General features: G+C 41.3%; 1 protein-coding gene across 2 annotated transcripts; it reads left to right on the top strand.

The window, feature by feature from the left end:
- Positions 1 to 3624: 3624 nt before the first annotated feature.
- Positions 3625 to 8070, top strand: LOC112191809. Of its 2 annotated transcripts, none has more exons than XM_040516022.1 (4): positions 3625 to 3954; positions 4442 to 6967; positions 7065 to 7218; positions 7295 to 8070. In XM_040516022.1, exons 2-4 carry the CDS (start codon positions 6050 to 6052, stop codon positions 7774 to 7776), a joined length of 1554 nt encoding a protein of 517 aa, XP_040371956.1. In that variant the 5' UTR covers positions 3625 to 3954; positions 4442 to 6049; the 3' UTR covers positions 7777 to 8070. The 2 variants fall into 2 exon arrangements, with proteins under 2 accessions (XP_040371956.1, XP_024186999.1); XM_024331231.2 differs by having other exon boundaries at positions 4373 to 6967.
- Positions 8071 to 18546: the final 10476 nt, after the last annotated feature.

Below are 18546 nucleotides of genomic sequence, written 5' to 3'. Positions count from 1 at the left end.
CTTCTCAGATCAAATCTTAGGTGTCTAGAATATATGAAAAAAAAAAAATTAATCAATTATATTTGCTCCCATTGATTCTGTCTCTAAATGAAACATTGATCCAAAATTGAAATGCACTGGACCTCTGGGACTATATGAATAAAACCCATAAAAAATAAAAATAAAAAAGTTGAAAATTGATGTCTCTAGGCATGAATCTGAGCATTTGAAAATCATTTCACATTGCATTGTATTACATGAGCATTAATCTTGATAATTTTTGTTTTTGGAGATGAGACGAAACAAAATGAGTTTCAACTTTTAAGTTTTTGTGGGTTCGAGCGTGCAAGCATATCCAGATGGATGGATATGCAAATGAAGAAAATAACAATTGCATCAGCTTACGAACAGCAAAATTCCACATGATTGGTACTTGCATTACCTCCAGGCTCTAGCACCGAAGGTTTCTTTCTTTAACTTTCAGAAACATTTTTTATTTTTGTTTTACCTTTAATTATACAATTTATTAACATTAATTGATTAACCATGGTTAGAGAAAAGGACAGATGTCATTCAATAAGAAGGTGGGTATTTGTCCACCCAAGTTAGGGTGGGCAGCAAATTTGTTTCTGTTAGAGTATCTTTAGCATACTCTCTATTGTGGCTTCTTAGCTATTTTGGAGAGCATGTTTAGCTTTTTATCTATTTTAGCAGCTGCACTAGACTCCTAAGTGGCTCTCTATTATAACTTTTAGCTATCTCGCTCCTAAATATAGAGAGCGGGATGAAACTCTCTATAATTTAAAACAATATTCCTTTTAAGTTATTTTATGTAATTTATAAATACATTTAAACTATTTAATATTCATTTAAAAAATAATATAAATTCAAAACTAGCTAATATAGAGAGCATTGATGCAGACGTAATTCTAAAATGGTTAGCTAAAATGACTTTTTAGCTACTTTAGCTAAAATTTGACCAAAATTTGGCTAGCATTGCTAAAGATGCTCTTACGTTTGGAACATATTCCTCATTAGTGGATATATTTTGCATGACTTGAATGCATGATATTTATAGTTTGTGCATTCACGGTGACAACTTATGTATTGAAAATTGGTGCATAGTCAAGTACATGCATTGAGCTTAAATGCATGGTCAAGGTGATGCATTGGGAATAAGTGCATGGTAAAATTCATGATGGACCTTTTAGTCTTCCTTTGGAGTTAATGAGGGAGATGGGTGGTTGATTCATAACCCATTTGTAACATGAGTGACAAAGTTTTGAGTAGCGTGATTACCTTTAGAAAGTAGTGTACACAGGATGTGTCATTTATCTTACTATTACATAAGCAAAATGGACTCCTTAAGATGTTGTGTTAGGAAAACACTTGAGCTAGTTATTAATAAGTAAAAAGACATGAGTGTAACACGAGTGTCATTTAGAAGGATAGAAGAGGTTATTGTAGTTATGCATTTCATGATTAACTGAAACCAGTGAGGATCAAAACCAAAACATGTTAGACAGACCTCAATATTATTCCAATGCATAAAGTCATAAGCTTTCTCAAGATCTAGCTGCTAGAGCTCCATTCATATTCTTATTTTTAGGGAAACTAGAGAACATCTCATGAGCAATGAGAATGTTATCAAAAATCGACCTATCAGAAACAAAGGCACCTTGATTTTGGGAAATGCATTTAGAGAGTAAAGGTCCGAGTCTATTGACTATAATTTTAGCGATAATTTTGTAACACTGGCATTACAGAGGCTAATAGGTCTGAAATGGTTAACTCCTTGAGGGTCATCATTTTTAGGGATCAAAATAATATTAGTTTGGTTCAAAGAATGTAGTTATGTAGACAAGAATTTGAGGAGAAGAAATCAGTTATAAAGGGAATCAAATGATTCTTAAGCAGGGGCCAGTAAATTTGGCAGAAAAAGGCATGTATACCATGAGGGGCAGGGGCTTTTGAGTCCCCTAGTTTGGAAGACAGCATGGCGAATTTCCGTTTCAGTGACTCTGATAGGAGCCATTAAAGTTGCACTATGTGACATTATTCGTTTCGCTTTTAATAAATGTTCAAATTAATAAAGTAAAATAAAGGCATAACTAAAGGTAGAATGTCGTCAAAAAGGAAAAAGAAGAATAAGTAAGGGTGGCAGTGACTTCAGTGAGACTTATAGAGGCGCAGGAGTTATTGAATTGATAATTGAGTCTTCGGAATTCATTCCCATTTGTAGAAATCGAAATCCAAAGCAATGGGTGTGCTGTCAAACAAGATCGACAGGGATCAACTCAAACCGGGTGATCATATCTATACATGGAGAAACGCTTACCTCTATACCCATCACGGTTCGTTTCCTTCTTTTATTCTCCATCTTTTTTCAATTTCAATGCTTTTTCCTATGAGGGTTGGAGTTCAAACTACTATCTAGCTTTTAATTTTCTACATTTTGCGGATACCCAAAATCAAATCAAAGATGTTTTTATTTATTTAAATTTTTTTTTTTATGTTGATTAAATCAATAAGATTTTGTATTATGGTCCCATGGGTGAAATGTGGAGCTTCCCTTAAATGTCGGAAATGTGGGTTATGTTAACCACTGCATTACCAGCTTGCAAATATAAGACTTCCAATAATCTTGGAAGCATTCCCTTGCAAACCGGTTTTGCAAGAGCAAGTTGCACTTAAGGTTCTATCGAGATCGTAGTAGAAAGTTTGTCAGTTGACTGTAAGACTAACTTAATCATTTGAATCGTTTTTCATTGATTACTGTGCTCTAGAATATGTGGGCAAATGTTATTTGTATATTATTGGATCTAGGCCTGGCATTTAAACCCGTAACCCGCAAACCCGTACTATACCCGCACGCTAAAAACCCGCACAAACCCGCCCGTTTATTAATCCGGGCTAAAAAAAGCCCGCACTAAAAAAACCCGCAAATTAACGGGTTTTGCGGGCTAAACCCATTGGAACCCGTTAACTAAAAATCCTTCCCAAAAACCCATACGGGTTCCTTTTTTTTTTTTTTTTTCAACCAAGACATTTTTATAATTTTTCTTATTCCCCGTGAGGATCTGACAGTTGGATCTTCGTATAATTGTGAAAAGACTATTCAAAAGGAGATCCGTGAGGATTCGACCGTTGGATCGTCGTATAATTTTGTGAGGATGATTCTAAAGGCGATCTGGGACGATCCAACCGTTGGATCTTCGTATAATTGTGCAAAGTTGATTCAAAAGGCGATCCATGAGGATCCGACCGTTGGATCGTCATATAATTTTGTGAGGATGATTTTAAGGGCGATCCGGGACGATCCAACCGTTGGATCTTCGTATAATTTTGAGAGGATGAATCTAAGGGCGATCCGTGAGGATCTGACCGTTGGATCGTCGTATAATTTTGAGAGGATGAACCTAAGGGCGATCCGTGAGGATATGACCGTTGGATCATCGTATAAATTGGTAAAGATGATCCTCTAGGTGATTCGACCGTTGGATCATCGTATAAATCGATAAAGATAATCCTCTTGGTGATCTGTGAGGGTCCAACCGTTGGATCGTCGTATAATTGTGATTTGTGAATAATGTTTTTGTCAAAAAAGGAAAGGAAAAAAAATCTAAAAAGACAGAAAATAAAAAATTTCAAAATAGAAAACCAAAAAAGTTCATATAGAGAAAATGGCAAATGAAGGGGATATATATATGTCTTAATTGGTTTTAATTACTTTGATAAAAAGTTAAAAAAAAAATTTTAAAAAAAGTTTACGGGTTTTGACGGGTTCCCACGGAAAACCCGCAAACCCGCTGGGTTTGGCCCGTGAAACCCATTAAGCTAACGGGTTCTTACCGGGTCAGCCCGTTAAAAACCCAACCCGTTAAGAACCCGCACCGTACCCGCACGTTGCCAGGCCTACGCGAGCCACTCTCTGAGCTTGAAGGTTCTTGGCGTGCACAGCAAAGGGCATCTGAGGTGAGTAAAATAGCCTTGTTCACTTTCTTCCTTGTTTATTGCTTTATAATGGATGCTTTGTTCAATGGACAGAAAGAAACCAATGTTTGAACCTTCTGACAAATATACAATATATTAATATATATGCGTATGACCATTTGTCCATATTGACATGCACATGTAATTCAGAGTATGATTCACTCTTCTATTAATCTTCTCTTTGACAATATGAATTCATATATATACATGCACGTGTGGTCCAAATCAACGCATAATTGCATGATTCGTTATTTCCTTCTAACCATCCTTCTTTCACATGTCATGACGTCACTTTTTTCTTAGATGTCGCCTGTTTTTTTTTTAACTTCACACAATTTCATATGTATTTCAAAATATATATATATATATATATATATTTTCTTTTGCTTCTTTTGTTCAGGGTTTTGGCGACAATTGGAGAACACAGAAGACCTAAGTGCTTGGATTTCTCCACTTTTGTGTGTGGCAGGGTCTGCCAAAAGCAGTTAGGCTTTGCGTGTTTATCGACGTCAAGGAGCAGAACGTGAACGTCTTAAGCGCTTGGATTCCTCCACCTTTGCTCGTGGTAGGGTCCACTAAAAGCGGTTAGACTTTGCGTATTTGGTGGTTCACGAAGAGAAGAACGCGGACGTCCTAAACGCTTGGATTCCTCCACATTTGTGCGTGGTAGGGTCCACTGAAAGCGGTTAGACTTCGCGTATTTGGTGGCTTACGGAGAGAAGAACGCGAACGTCATAAACGCTTGGATTCCTCCACATTTGTGCGTGGTAGGATCCACTGAAAGCGGTTAGGCTTCGCATACATCGTCAGGCACTTGCGATCGCCCTTCCCGTCCTTTTGTGGCCATGGCCTTCTTCAAGTGCTTCAAGAAAGGGACAGTCACCATCCTCGAGGATCCGGAGGACGCTCAAAGTGATGGCACTACTCTGCAAGTGCACCCATCGTTGACTGGGCCTCAAGCAATTGATGTCCCTCCTTATGACCCTTCAGCTCACATCCTCTAGTGGACTCATGTGGTACCTCGCCAGCTAGCTATGTTTCGACAACCTAGATCTGGAAGAGACCAACAAAACTCGCATGTACTGTTGCTGAAGTCTTCGCATCATGATCAGAACACTCCTCAGACCCCATTCAAGCTTCTCAGCGATCGTGTACGCAACGGTTCAGTGAAGTGGAGCAGTGCATTTTGTGCAAACAAGGGCTTCTCTTACACAGAGTTCTACTGGGAATGGGTAGAAGATATCTTAAGTAGGAATGGCAAGCTTACTCGGGAGGCCGGTCTCTATCGAGCGATATTCGCCTCACTATTCAGCTATGACTGTGTTGCATCTGTCATACGGGCTTTCTGCGAGTACTGGTGCCCCACAACGAACACCCTCCACACTTCTAGCGGGGAAATGTCCATCTCTCTCTGGGATGTGGACCAACTTGGAGGTTTTTCCATTGCTGGACGATTTTATGATGAAGTTGTTCCAGCTGCTGAGGAGCTTTCTGCAACAAGCAAAGGGAGTCAACAGAGCTGCCGCTATGTTTTTCTCGCCTACCATAATCTCTGCAAGGAAAGCCAAAGGCAGAAAGTGAAGATAACTTCATGGATATGATATTGGTATAGAGGAGCTTTGCACTATAAGAGGCCTCCAAACAAAAGCACCAGGAACAAAAGAGATCCGCCCCAGAATGTGTTCAATCCATCTGGCAGGATCCATGAGATTCGACAACGTACTTCTGCAGACCTCACAGTATTTGATGACTTAGGCATTGAGAGTGAAGATGTAGAGCCCACCTATTTGGCTGCCTTTCTTGCTTGTTGGTTGTGTCTGTTTGTTTTACCTAGAGACGACACTGGTTTGATTCGTCCGGGAGTATTCAAAGTTGCCAGCAAAATGTCACAGGGTGTACAGTTTTCCTAGCAGTACCAGTGTTGGCCAGCATCTATCAAGGTTTAGGCGAGATTTCTGTTTCCAGCGATCCAAGTAACTGCTCAGCTGCCCTTCCTTTTCATTATATTTATGCATGGCTAGCGGAGTACTTTGGCACCCACTTTCAGTCTCCACTTCCTAATGACCTAAGGCCCCGTATGGTTCGCTTCTCCGGAGAATTTTCAGCTAAACATTGTGGAGACTCACAGGCTCTTTCTTTGTTCAATGCATGTGACAATGTGAGGATGGATGCATTTTCCAGGGTATTTTCGGAGAGCAGGGTGATTACCAACCGCGATAAGATCTCCCATTTAGACCTCATACTCATCAGCCTTCGATATGGGTATCTTTATCTCAGACAGGATAACCGACGAGTCATTCAGCCATACAGTCCACATCGGTTTAGTCGACAGTTTGGTTATGTCCCAGACATTCCTGGCAGCCTTAAGAATGACATTCGCACCAGCGTATTGGCTTTGATTTATAAGCATTGGGATTCTTGCACCAGAATGAACACCAAGTGCATGGTAACGTTGCCGATCCAGAGTGCTATCACGGAGTACATGGTTACCCGAGACTATGTCGATTGGTGGTCTAAAGTGTACCGTTCTACACCAGTGAAGGCAACGAAAGAAGCGTCTACTAGTAGACCACTGCACAAGACTCTGAAAGAAAAAGAAGATAAAAATGTCACCCGTGCAACACCGCCTCATCACAAAAATGTGATTCCTCGTGAAGTTAAATGTAGCACCAACGTCCCTGCGCCTCCAAATAGGACTTTGCTTCCTAGTAGTGATTGCCAGACTCATCTACTCAGCACTCTAGATGATGATGGGGACTCTTTAGATTCTCACATTGCTTTGGTTCATCCACCTAAGTTGAAAAGACCTGCCATAAAAGAAAGAAGGCGGAGTGGAAGCAGCGGTAGCAATAATAGTGAAGTGCACTTTAAGCGTCTGAAAACTGACACCAGTCTTGGCCCTATTTATTGTGATCCCAATGCTGAGTTCACTCTGAATACTGACTTTCTTGGTGACATTTCAACTTCTTCACAACCGATGCTGCAACGAAATGAGGTAACTCTTTTTTGGATTTGTGTCAGAGATTTTTTCTTTCTTTCTTTTTGTGGTTTTTTTTTTTGGAACTTGAATTGTTCTTTTCCCATCTTTTCAGGGTGCAGAGATTGATGATCATTCACTTTGGGGGAATGATGACCCCTCTTCAGACCCTATACGTGTTCTTTCTGCAGCGGAACTTAAGGCTTACGCTTTACCCACGAAAGGAAAATCCAATGCAAAGAATGACTCACAGCAAATTGACCCTACAGGTACAATTCTGAAATCTTGTGTGTTTTCATTGCACTTTAAGCCCCCTTTTTTTTTTAACTAATGATATATGTACAGGTCCACTTATCAAGGTGCATCCTCCTAAGCCTCTGAACACCATAGCCTTTTCTGAGGCCTCTCTTAGTGGAGCTGCTATTATAGATGCCAGCCAAAGACTTCGTGATATTCGTCAACAAGCTGCTACTGCAGTTTGTGAACAAATTGAAGATATGATAATGAAGCACTCCTCAAAGACCATTCTTTCCAGCAAGGGGGAACTTGACAAGCTGATAGCTGAGCTTAGCCAATATGGGATTGATCCTTCATCCGTAAGGGGAAAAGTTGAAGGATTGTTGACTAGTGCTGACCAATACAACCTGGCACGACTTTCTTGTTCACGCAAGGCTACTCCAGGCACACGTAATCAACGTCTGGCTGACACAGAGTCAGAAATTACGAAGGTCACTTCAATTCGTCAAGCTGACTCTGATCATCGTCAATCTGCACTCAAGTCTTTGGAGAAATTAAAGAGGAGCAGCGAAAATTGGAGCAAACAATGACTTTACTAGATGAAAGACTTCTACTACAGGAGAAGAAACTTGTCAACCTAGAAAAAGAGAAGACTGAAATCCAAGAGACCCCCGAGGTGACCACTGTAGAGCTCGAGACGACAAAATCATTGCGAGATACTTTTGAGAACCACCGCAATAGCTTCAAGGGTTTGACTTGGGTGTGAAGAGCTGTTCTCCATTCATAACTTATGATGATTTTTTTTGTTCATTTTCCTTTATTACTTGTAATAAATCAAACTTTGACAGTCATAACTTATTATGGAAATAAAGTATCATTTTATTTATTTACTTTATGAATAGTAAACAAACCCTTTATTTTTTATTTGATTTGACTGAACTTGAGATTGTTATCCCCAAGCTGCCTACGTATCCTTCTAATGAATGAATCAAGTCATCACGTAGTTCAAGGGTTTATAGATGAAGTAAATTTTTTTTTTTGTATGTGCCATGTGCAGTTTAGGCTCGTGCTGGCTAGGAGCGTCTTCTTACTTTCTTCAAGCGTAGTACCTCTTCAAGAAATTTCCATTTATGGGGCCAATCCTCAGGCCATCTTCAGCCACAATTTTGTAGGCTCTATTGGTGTAGAATTCGCGGACTACATATGGTCCATCCCACTTTGACTGAAACTTAGGACCAGTCTTGTGTGTCATGATGATAAGTCTGCTCACGGCAAGCACTAGATCACCAACTTGAAAGGATCTGGGTCGAACCCCTTTGTTGAAAGCTCGTGACATTCGAGCTTGATAGCATTCCAAGTGCTGTTGCGCGTCAAGTCTCTTTTCATCTAAGGCTTCCAACTCCTGAAAGCATAACTTGACGTTCTCTTCATCAGTCAGTCCTTCTTGCAAAGCAATCCTCAGAGATGGAATTTGTTTCTCCAAGGGTAAGACCGCTTCAACACCATATAAAAGGGAGTAAGGTGTAGCTTTCGTGGGAGTTCGATATGTCATTCTATAGGCCCAAAGCGCCTCGCCCATTCTTTCATGCCAATCCCTTTTTGTTTTGCTGACAACTTTCTTCAAAATGTTACACAATGTCTTGTTGAATGCTTCAGCCAACCCATTTGCCGGGGCATTGTACATAGAAGAAAAGTGCAGCTTGAAGTGATATTTCTCAGAGAGTTTCTCCATGACACTATTGGAAAAGTACTTGGCATTGTCTGTGATGATGCAGCGAGGAACACCATATCGTTGAATGATATTCCCTTTGATGAAGTCTACAACATTTTCTTTCTTTATTTCCTTAAGCGGTACCGCCTCTGCCCACTTTGAAAAGGAATCCGTAGCTGCTAGAATGTATGAGTGACTGGCGGAGGATTTCGGAGTTATGGGCTCAACAGCATCAAGTCCCCACACATCGAAGGGGTAGGAAGCAATCATTGGATGCAATGGCTCTGGTGGTTGATGGATGAAGTTTGCATGAAACTGGCAAGCTTGACACCTTTGTGCATACTCCATGCAATCTTTAACCATAGTGGGCCAATAGTAACCCATCATCTTCACTTGAAAATGGAGCTTAGGGCCTGACTAGTGATCTCCGCATACTCCTGAATGAGCTTCCTCCATAGCCTTGGCAGTTTCCTCTTTCCCCAGACATCTAAGAAGCAATCCATCGAATGATCGTCGATAAAGAGTCTCCTTATAGTAGAAGAAGCGTGATACTCTTCGTCTTATGTCCGAGTGTTGCTTTGGGTCATCAGACAACTTATTTCGCTCTAGGTAATCAATCAACGGGTACCTCCAGTCATCCACATCAATCACGTAAACAGAGACAACATTGGAGTATTCATGCCAAAGCTCAGAGATTGTTGGTACGACCCACCGTTGGCAGATTGGAAGGTGTATGATTTCATCCTCTGATAATGCCAAAGTTGCTGCTAAGTTGGCCAAAGCGTCTGCTATTTGATTTTCTTTTCTTGGCACATGTGTTAGTGTGATAGCATCAAAACCCTTTAAGAGTTGTGTGGCGAGCTGAAAATAAAGAACTAAATCCTCTTTCTTCACTTCATAGAGAGTTAGTAATTGATCAACTACTAACTTCGAGTCTCCATACACCTCTAGATTTGAGATTTTCATTTCAGTTGCGGTTTGTAGTCCCATAATTAGCGCTTGGTACTCAGCAACATTATTGGAACATAACTCACCAAGAGTAAAGGCATAATGCAATATTTGCCTTTGCGGAGAAATGAAGACCACACCAGCGCCTACCCCATCTGCTCGTGAAGACCCATCGAAGAACATTTTCCAAGCAGGGAGGACCTCTGTATTAAAGACTTCTTCGTCTGGCAACTCATCCGAAATCTCCCAATCCGCAGGAATAGGATGATCTACTAGGAAATCAGCCAATGCTTGTCCTTTAACCGCTTTGGCTGGTATGTAGTTGATCTCATATTGATTGAGGAGTAGTGCCCATTTTGCCATTTGCCCTGTCAAGACGGGTTGTGACATAACAAACTTGACTGGGTCAGCTCGCGCCACTAGATGCACTGTGTAAGCTTGCATGTAATGTCTTAACTTTTGGATAGCAAAGACGAGTGCGAGACAGATTTTCTCTATCAGCGGATAGTTTAGTTCCGGTCTTGTGAGAGTTTGACTCAAGTAATACAACGCCCTCTCCTTCTTTGATTCATTTTCTTGGGCTAGGACTGCTCCGAGTGATCGCTCTTGAGCAGCAATGTAGAGGATAAGCGGCTTCCCAAGGATGGGTGCACCTAACACTGGAGGGTTTGCCAAGTACTTCTTTATGCTTTCAAAGGCATTATGGCAAGCTTCATCCCATACGAAAGGCACATCATTCTTCAAAAGTCGACTAAACGGCTGACAATGGCCTGCAAGGTTTGATGTAAACCGTCTAATAAAGGCAAGCCGTCCTTGGATACTTTTTAACTCGCGTAGATTTCTTGGCTCAGGCATGTCTTGAATGACCTTAATCTTTGACTGGTCCACTTCAATGCCACGATGTTTCACAATGAATCCAAGAAACTTGCCTGAACTAACTCCAAAAGCACATTTGAGGGGGTTCATCTTGAGTTGGTACTTGCGTAGTCTATCAAACACCCTTCTTAAGTCTTGGAAGTGATCCGTTCTCCTTTTTGACTTGACCACTAAATCGTTGGCATAACATTCCACGTACTTGTGAAGCATGTCTCCGAAGATTTTCTGCATAGTACGTTGATATGTTGCACTAGCATTTTTCAACCCGAATGGCATGACTTTGTAGCAATAAATGCCTTTGGGAGTACGGAACGCAGTAAGCTCTTCATCTTCTAAGGCCATCCTAATTTGATTATACCCAGATGACCCATCCATGAAGGAAAAAGCTTCATGCCCCGTTGTTGCATCCACCATGAGTTCAATGATGGGCAAAGGGAAGTAATCTTTCGGACACGCGTCATTTAAGTCACGGAAGTCCACACATACACGGAGTTGTCCGTTCTTCTTCTTGACAGGAACAATGTTTGCAATCCACTTAGGATATTGAACCTCTCTAATGAAACCCACAGCAATCAACTTATCAACTTCAGCTTCAATTTGAGGAAGGAGTTCTGTACGAAAGAGTCGTTGTGTTTGCTTGATCGGTCGAGCCTCAGGTTTAACTACGAGACGATGAACCGCTACCTTTGGGTCAAGACCAGGCATTTCTTTGTATGTCCATGCAAAGACGTCTTTATATTCAAGCAACAGGTCATAGTATTTCTTTTCTTCTTCGGGACTCAGCGAAGCCCTCACGAAGACAGGTCTTGGATTTTCCTCAGTTCCCAAATTGAGCTCTTTAAGCTCGTCGATAGTAGCTTGTCCCCCGTCTTTAAGTTCTGAAGGAGCTTCATCTACTTCATCCTCGGAATGATCATGGTCATCTTCTTCAAAAGCCTCTGCTTCTGCTACCGTAATATGATAGGCAAATTGAACAATCTCATCTTCGCCATTGCCATCAACATTACTCGTTCCGACTTGGCCAGTGAGTACGATGGTGTGCTCCTTCACTTTGAGTTGTTCGCTTGAGCTCACCTTTAACATAGAGCGTCGCTTCATGCGTGACGGAATGAGACTTCGGATCTCTTTGTCGTTTCCTTGGTCGTCAATCCCCTTTCTCTTTCGCCTTTGTTGCTCTTTGGGTGCTTGTATCCTCTCAAGTGCTGACTTTCGAGGGGCTGACTTAGATTTCTTATTTCCTTCATCGGAAGATGACAACCTATTGAACACGGAAGATCGAGTGGTCGTTTGGGTGATGCGATCGAAAATTGAGACTCGGCTTGTTGAAGTATCGACACGATCAAATACAGAGACTCGAGGTTCCAGCTCACCAACTTGTTCAGGCATCGCAGCTTGAGAATTAGGATGAATGCGGTCAAATGCCGAAACACGAGAGGCAGATTTAGATTCTTGAGCCTCTTCTTCTACTACTTCAACACTAATGTGTTGCGTGCTTGCCTTTGCAACTTTTCTTCTTCCTGAAATTTTAATTGGTTTGCCTGGTACAAAACCAAGACATGCTTTAGCAGGGTCAGCTGTGCTTCCTTGCTCTCTCAACCTCCTTTGAGATTCATTAAGCTTATGCACCTTTTTATCAGAGATGACTTGGCCACCTTGCTTTCTTGACGAACCGAAGTCATATCCAGCCTTTGCTAGTAGCTTGTAAGCGTTAGGGTCGAATCCTTCCCTTGTCCTTTTGTCAGGAAGTGTCCCATGCTCTGTCTTGCCTTAAATCGGTTTGACAAACCCTTTTAGAGGCTGCTTGGTGGGAGTTACGTTGCTCAACTTCATCAACGGTATGGTTGATGTTTCTTTTAACAATTCTACGTCCTTCTCATCTAGCTTTCGCGGACGTTCTTGCTCATTTGCCTCCACAAAAGGAGACTCCCCTTCTTTTAGCCTAGACCTTGGCACGTAATGCAGAACTGGAGCAGAGGAGCTGATTTTGTTCTTTGAAGCTGTCACTTTAGTTTCCGACGAAACTTTATGTGGTTCCTCAGTGGAATTTCTTGCCATGCTGGATTTCACTTCCTTATTACGCACCTCTGCAATCTTCCCTATAAAAGGTACTCTAACTGGGAGAACTTCCTTTATTGTTTCATCATCCATGTAGAACTTGGAATCCGCAAAGTAAGATTCAGCTTCAGTGAATGGTTTAGTATCACCTGCTACTGTTTTTACTCCGCCATCATAGAACTTGAAGCATTGATGAAGAGTGGAGGGAACGACACCATTTTCGTGAACCCACGGTCTCCCCAACAATAAATTGTAGGAGGTCTTCGCATCGATCACTTGAAACAAAGTGTTCGACTTCATTTCTCCAATTGTCATATCTACTTTGATCATGCCTATGGCTCTTTTTCCCCCTTGGTTGAAGCCTTGAATCATGAGACGGCTTCGAGACAACTCCTCCACATTGATGCCAAGCTGCTTCATGGTTGACCTAGGCATAATGTTTACAGCAGACCCTCCGTCTACAAGCATGTGGTTTAGCTTTTGATCTCGAACATACCTCGTCATGAAGAGAGGTCTATTGTGTGGCTTAGAGCCCAACTGAAGGTCTTCATCAGTAAAGTGAATGGCATTACAATCTGCAACACATGTGACGCATTCCTTCGGTTTCACCTTGTTAATCTCTGTGGAGTACTTGCCTATGTCGATCAGCACCTATACCAAATCACATCTTGTCAATTTTGGCAATTGCAATAGATCAGAAATGCTAAAGTGCAATGGCAGGTCTTCTAATTGCTTCAACACCTCATTCTCCTCTATCATTTGGTTCGTATTGACCGTGCTTGACTCAGCCTTGGCAAAATCCTTCGAACCAATTTCGTAGCTTGTTGTCATGTGGGCGGCTCTCACCTTATCTTGTTTGTTGCCTTTCTTGGGAAAGGCTCTTGTTAACTAAGCCACACCATGGGGTCTTCGAACAAAAGGATTGCCCCTTTCCTTGACAAATCTTGTCTTACCTTTCTCAAGACATTGACGATTTTCTTGTGACTGCTTGTATTTTGCTTGAGTGATAGGTACACATGGCGATGGGCTCTTGCGTGCCTTCTTTATAGTGACAAGTATTCATCCCTCGTTATCAACAACTGAGTCAATTTTAGGGGTTGCAACAGGTGCGAGGCTCGCTTGTTGGGTTGGCTTGACTTCCTCCAACTTTGACTTTATGCATGGCTTTCTCGAAAGCTGATATGGTGCTTTCATTGGAAGAGGAGGCAACGGGGCAGGCTTGAATGAACCAAACACGATGGTAGTGCAGTTTACCTCAGCAACATCATCGACATCCAGCTCGATCCTTCCTTGCTTGGCGAGATTCATTATTAAATCTTTCAGAACAAAGCATTTCTCCACTGGGTGACTAACGAGCCGATGGTACTTGCAGTATTTCGGGTCCTTGACACGATGCATTTCCTCGGGCCGCTTGCATTCTGGGAGCTCTATCACCTTCTTCTCAAGTAAATCTTCCAGCATGCCTGCCACATCAGAATCTGGGAAGGGATATGTCTTTTGTTTCCATTCCTTCAACGAACGCTTTGTTCTGTCGTAGGTGCGAGTTGGCTCAGCTTTCTTAACCTCCTTATCTCGTGTCAGGATTTTGACTGGGGCAATGTTAACGGTCATCGATTCTTTTGCAGATTTCTTCGGTGCCTTATCAATCTTGCTTCCGAAGACCTTGTCTTTCCTTTGGTCAACAATTGACTCCTTCTTCCCTTTGTGGCTAGCTATACTCAACTCCATGTCGTGTGCTCGCGTAGCCAGCTCTTTAAACGTACGGGGCTTGATTCCCTGCAGGATGTATAGTAAATCAAAGTGCATACCTTGGATGCACATTTCCACTGCAGATACTTCTGACAATCGATCTTTGCAATCGAGACTCAACGAACGCCACCTATTGATGTAATCAATTGCGCGTTCATCCTTCTATTGCTTGGCGCTAGTAAGTTCCATCATGCTCACTGTTCGTCTCGTGCTATAGAAACGATTCAAGAACTCACGCTCCATCTGATCCCAATTGTCGATTGACTCAGGTTCCAGATCAGCGTACCATTCGAAGGCGTTGCCTTTTAATGAATGTACAAACTGCTTAACAAGATGATCTCCCTCCGTTCCTGCATTGTTGCAAGTCTCGACAAAATGGGCAATATGTTGTTTTGGATTACCCTTCCCCTCGAATTGCTGAAACTTGGGCAGTTGGTACCCATATGGCATCCTCAAGCTATCCACTCTTTTTGTGTATGGCTTGGAGTATGTGAGAGAATCATGAGAAGTACCTCCATATTGAGCTCTGATGGAGTTGTTGATCATGTTTTGCAGCTGCTGGACGGACAAAGAACCAAGTGGACTTTCACTGTCTTTGTCATTTGTCTTTGAATTTTCTTCTTGTTTCTCTTTGTCATTCTTGTATGGAATCCTAGCAGAATCCTCATCATTTTGTTTCTCGAGCCTGCTCCAAAGTTGAGCAATCTGCATATCTTTTTCTTCGACGGGATTAGTGAGCTTTTGAACTGCCTCCATCAGATTAGCTACCTGCTCTTCGAGCATGGTTGCCCCAGTCATCATGACTTGCATTGCTGAGAGGTGAGACGCGCTGTTTGACCGCATCCCAGAAGTGTTATTTTCTTCAGGATCAGGATTTCCATGGTATGATCCGGTGCTTAAATTGTCATCAGAGGCAGGTGAGAACGACCGCTCCCTTGATTTTGTATTTGGAGCTTGTCTCTCTTCACTTCGAGGGACATGTTTCCCTGCCCCTAAACTTTCCAGGGTGTTGATTGGTTGGCGAGGCTTAGAAGGCAAAGCCACAAATGTTGTAGGCTGAACCTTTGCCATGCTTCGAGTGACGTGACCCGATGAGCTGCTGCTCGATTTTGAGGTCGTTGTCTTGGACTTGTTCTTCTGGATGACTTGAGTGTTCTTGGAAGCCATTGCTCGAACGGATTTGTTTGGAATCGTCTTACGGAGAAGGAGGTGAGAGGCAAAGAGGTCCCACCAGGTGTGCCAATTTGTAAACACGGAAATCTAAAAACAAACAAACAAGATACATACACGTGTACAAAAATAATAATTTTATTAATTTAAGTGTGGGTTACAATCTTTGGTAATCCTCTGATTCGATCTCTGACGATGAATTTCACTCAAGGGCTTGACGCTTGATCTTGAGTTGGACGATGGTCACGAGAGTCGACATGTGACGAATGTTTTGACTTGAAGTTGGTGAGGAACCGGCTATTTGGCAGCTTGAGGGTTCTTCACACGTGATTGGGAGGCTTCAAGAATTTTGAGAGTATTTCCTTCTCTTTTTTGGCTGAAGTCCTTCTCTTGATTTGAGAAGGGGTATTTATAGTGTCAGCGTCCCTCTTCATTTGGAATACCTTGATGACACGTAATTAATTGCTTTTTTCTTAATAACATAATCAAATCAATCACTTAATTAACTGGTTTAATCACGATCATTAAGAAATTATCCAATTAATTTGATGGCTGATTTTTCATCTTGATTATCAATTTAAATAAATTGACATCTAATCAGCAGACGAAATTTAATACTTGATTTGACTCGGAATCAATTGATTTACTTTAATTGGTCTGCCTTAATATCAGCTGATTAAGTAGGAACAAATTTATTTATTGCCGTTGGGATTTTTGTATGCCGCCACGTGTCATTTCCTGAGTCCGCTTGATTATGCTTACTCATAAGCCCCGTGCACATTTTGTGGGACCCACATGCCAACTAAATTTGTTCGGTCATAGTTTCAAGTGTTGACCGAATTATTTAATGAATTTTATTTTCATTAAATTTTTGGTGTCTACAGGTGGACATGCCACCACCAGTGGTGGTGTTCCGGCCATGTTAGGGGCAGTTTCTGGTTTTATTTATCATATACTTATCGATACGAGCGTTTTGATATATAATAAGTAATTTTTGGAGATCGTATGAATTTGTTAGGGTTTTTACAGTTTTTCGATCGTCTTGGTTTTCGATCCGTGAGGATCCGACCGTTTGATCAATTTGTAACTTTGTTATATTGACCGTAGAAGTGTTCCGAAGACTTTGGGTGGTCTCAGATGAATTTTTTTCTCGATTAGAGTCATTTTCGGATTTTTGGATTAATTCGGGAGTTTCAGAATTTAATTGTTTTAGTGATTTGTGTACTGAATTGAGCATGTACTTTCTTTAGGTGATTGACAGCACGTTCGGTAATTTACCTAAATTTTTTGAAGACGCAGTGGGAATTTAGAGGTAGGTAATCTCACATTGTTCATTTACGAACCGAGTTACTTTTATAGTTTTAGAGGTTAATTTAATTAATTGCAAACTATAGTTGATATTAGTAGGCATTCCTGAGTGAATGTCTACATGTATATATAGTGGATTTTGTGGTGGTGAAACAATATGCATGATTGTGCATGTTCATATACTTGTTTCGAGTATTTACTTTTCGGAAAAACAATATGTTGTGGAAATGTGCTAAGTTATATTGTTTGAAAAGTATTGTGATTTGTAGAATATTTTTAGGTTAGAGGTGACTTAATTTATGTGTGGTTTTTTGTACTGGGAGTAATTGATAAGGATCAATTACATGGAATCTTTTATTTAGATTCAAGTAACATTTTTAAGTCTAGTGTGTCACCATAATATAATTTGCATATTAGGAGTGATGTAGTTGGCGCACCCTAATTTAGGACTGCAACAATGTATCTATCCTAATATCTGTAAATGAATAAAGTTCCAGCACTCTGAAAACCGACAGGAATGACACTAGCTTAATGAGATTAACTGAAGAAGAAGCATACAAGGTGGCAAGTCAGCAAAACTCTGAGCAAAGGAAACACAAGACTCCTTAAAGAATACATCCTGAATAGGTGCATGAGTATCATCTAACCAAACGTTTATCTTCAGCAGATGGGCCGGTCAATTTGTTAGGCACGTTGTTTGCTTCTCGGTAAGTATGGTGCTCTTGTAGCTATAAGAAGAGAAAGCTCAAATACAATGCCACCTAAAGTGTCATCAGAATGAAATTAAGCACTTACCAAGGTGCCTCAGCACTTTTTAGTCCATACTACCAATGATACTGGATTAAAAACAGAATTGCTGCCCTCAATGCAAGGGCCTCGACTGTCATAGCAGAATCCATTCTCGTGACACTTTGAGCCATAGCACCAACACAGACCCCCTTTGTCATCCCATCACACCAATGTAAGCACCATCCATATTAATCTAGAGGCTTCCCCTAGGTGGATTTTGCCACAGAAGGTCTGCCCTAGTGCCCTTAGTAAGTTAGTAGGAAGAGGATGAAGCATACTCCTCAAGCAAGCGCATAGAACCTGCCCGGCTCTCTTGCTCCATATGTGGCTGATAATAACAACAGATGATATAATTTGATCAATGGATTAGAGAACTCATCACCTCCAGAATCCAATCCATCAAGGTGGGAGAAAGTTGGTTCCGAGTTCTCTTGCCAAGGGGCTATTTAACCACATAGCAGTGAGGAAAGTTCCTAAAGAGGTGCAATGCTGTTTCCTCGTCTACTCCACAGAAAGCACAACTACACCAAAAGTAGAGAAAAATTGCTTCTTGAACATAGCAGCATTGCTGCATTGATCTATGGAGTAGACCGCTCACTTGCTAGATGGTGCCTTCCCTCCAATCATCATGTGAAGACTAGTTTTGATGGATTACTTTATCAAAACAACACTGCGGCGTCTGGCTTTATCATCATAGAGAAGGTTTACAAAATGTTTTAGAGTAGTTCAAGAATATGTTCGAGCAGGAGGGCAA

Source organism: Rosa chinensis, chromosome 3, assembly GCF_002994745.2.
Source record: "Rosa chinensis cultivar Old Blush chromosome 3, RchiOBHm-V2, whole genome shotgun sequence".
Taxonomy (NCBI): domain Eukaryota; kingdom Viridiplantae; phylum Streptophyta; class Magnoliopsida; order Rosales; family Rosaceae; genus Rosa; species Rosa chinensis.
Note: the sequence above shows the minus strand (reverse complement) of the source record. Positions and strands in the feature narration are given on the sequence as shown.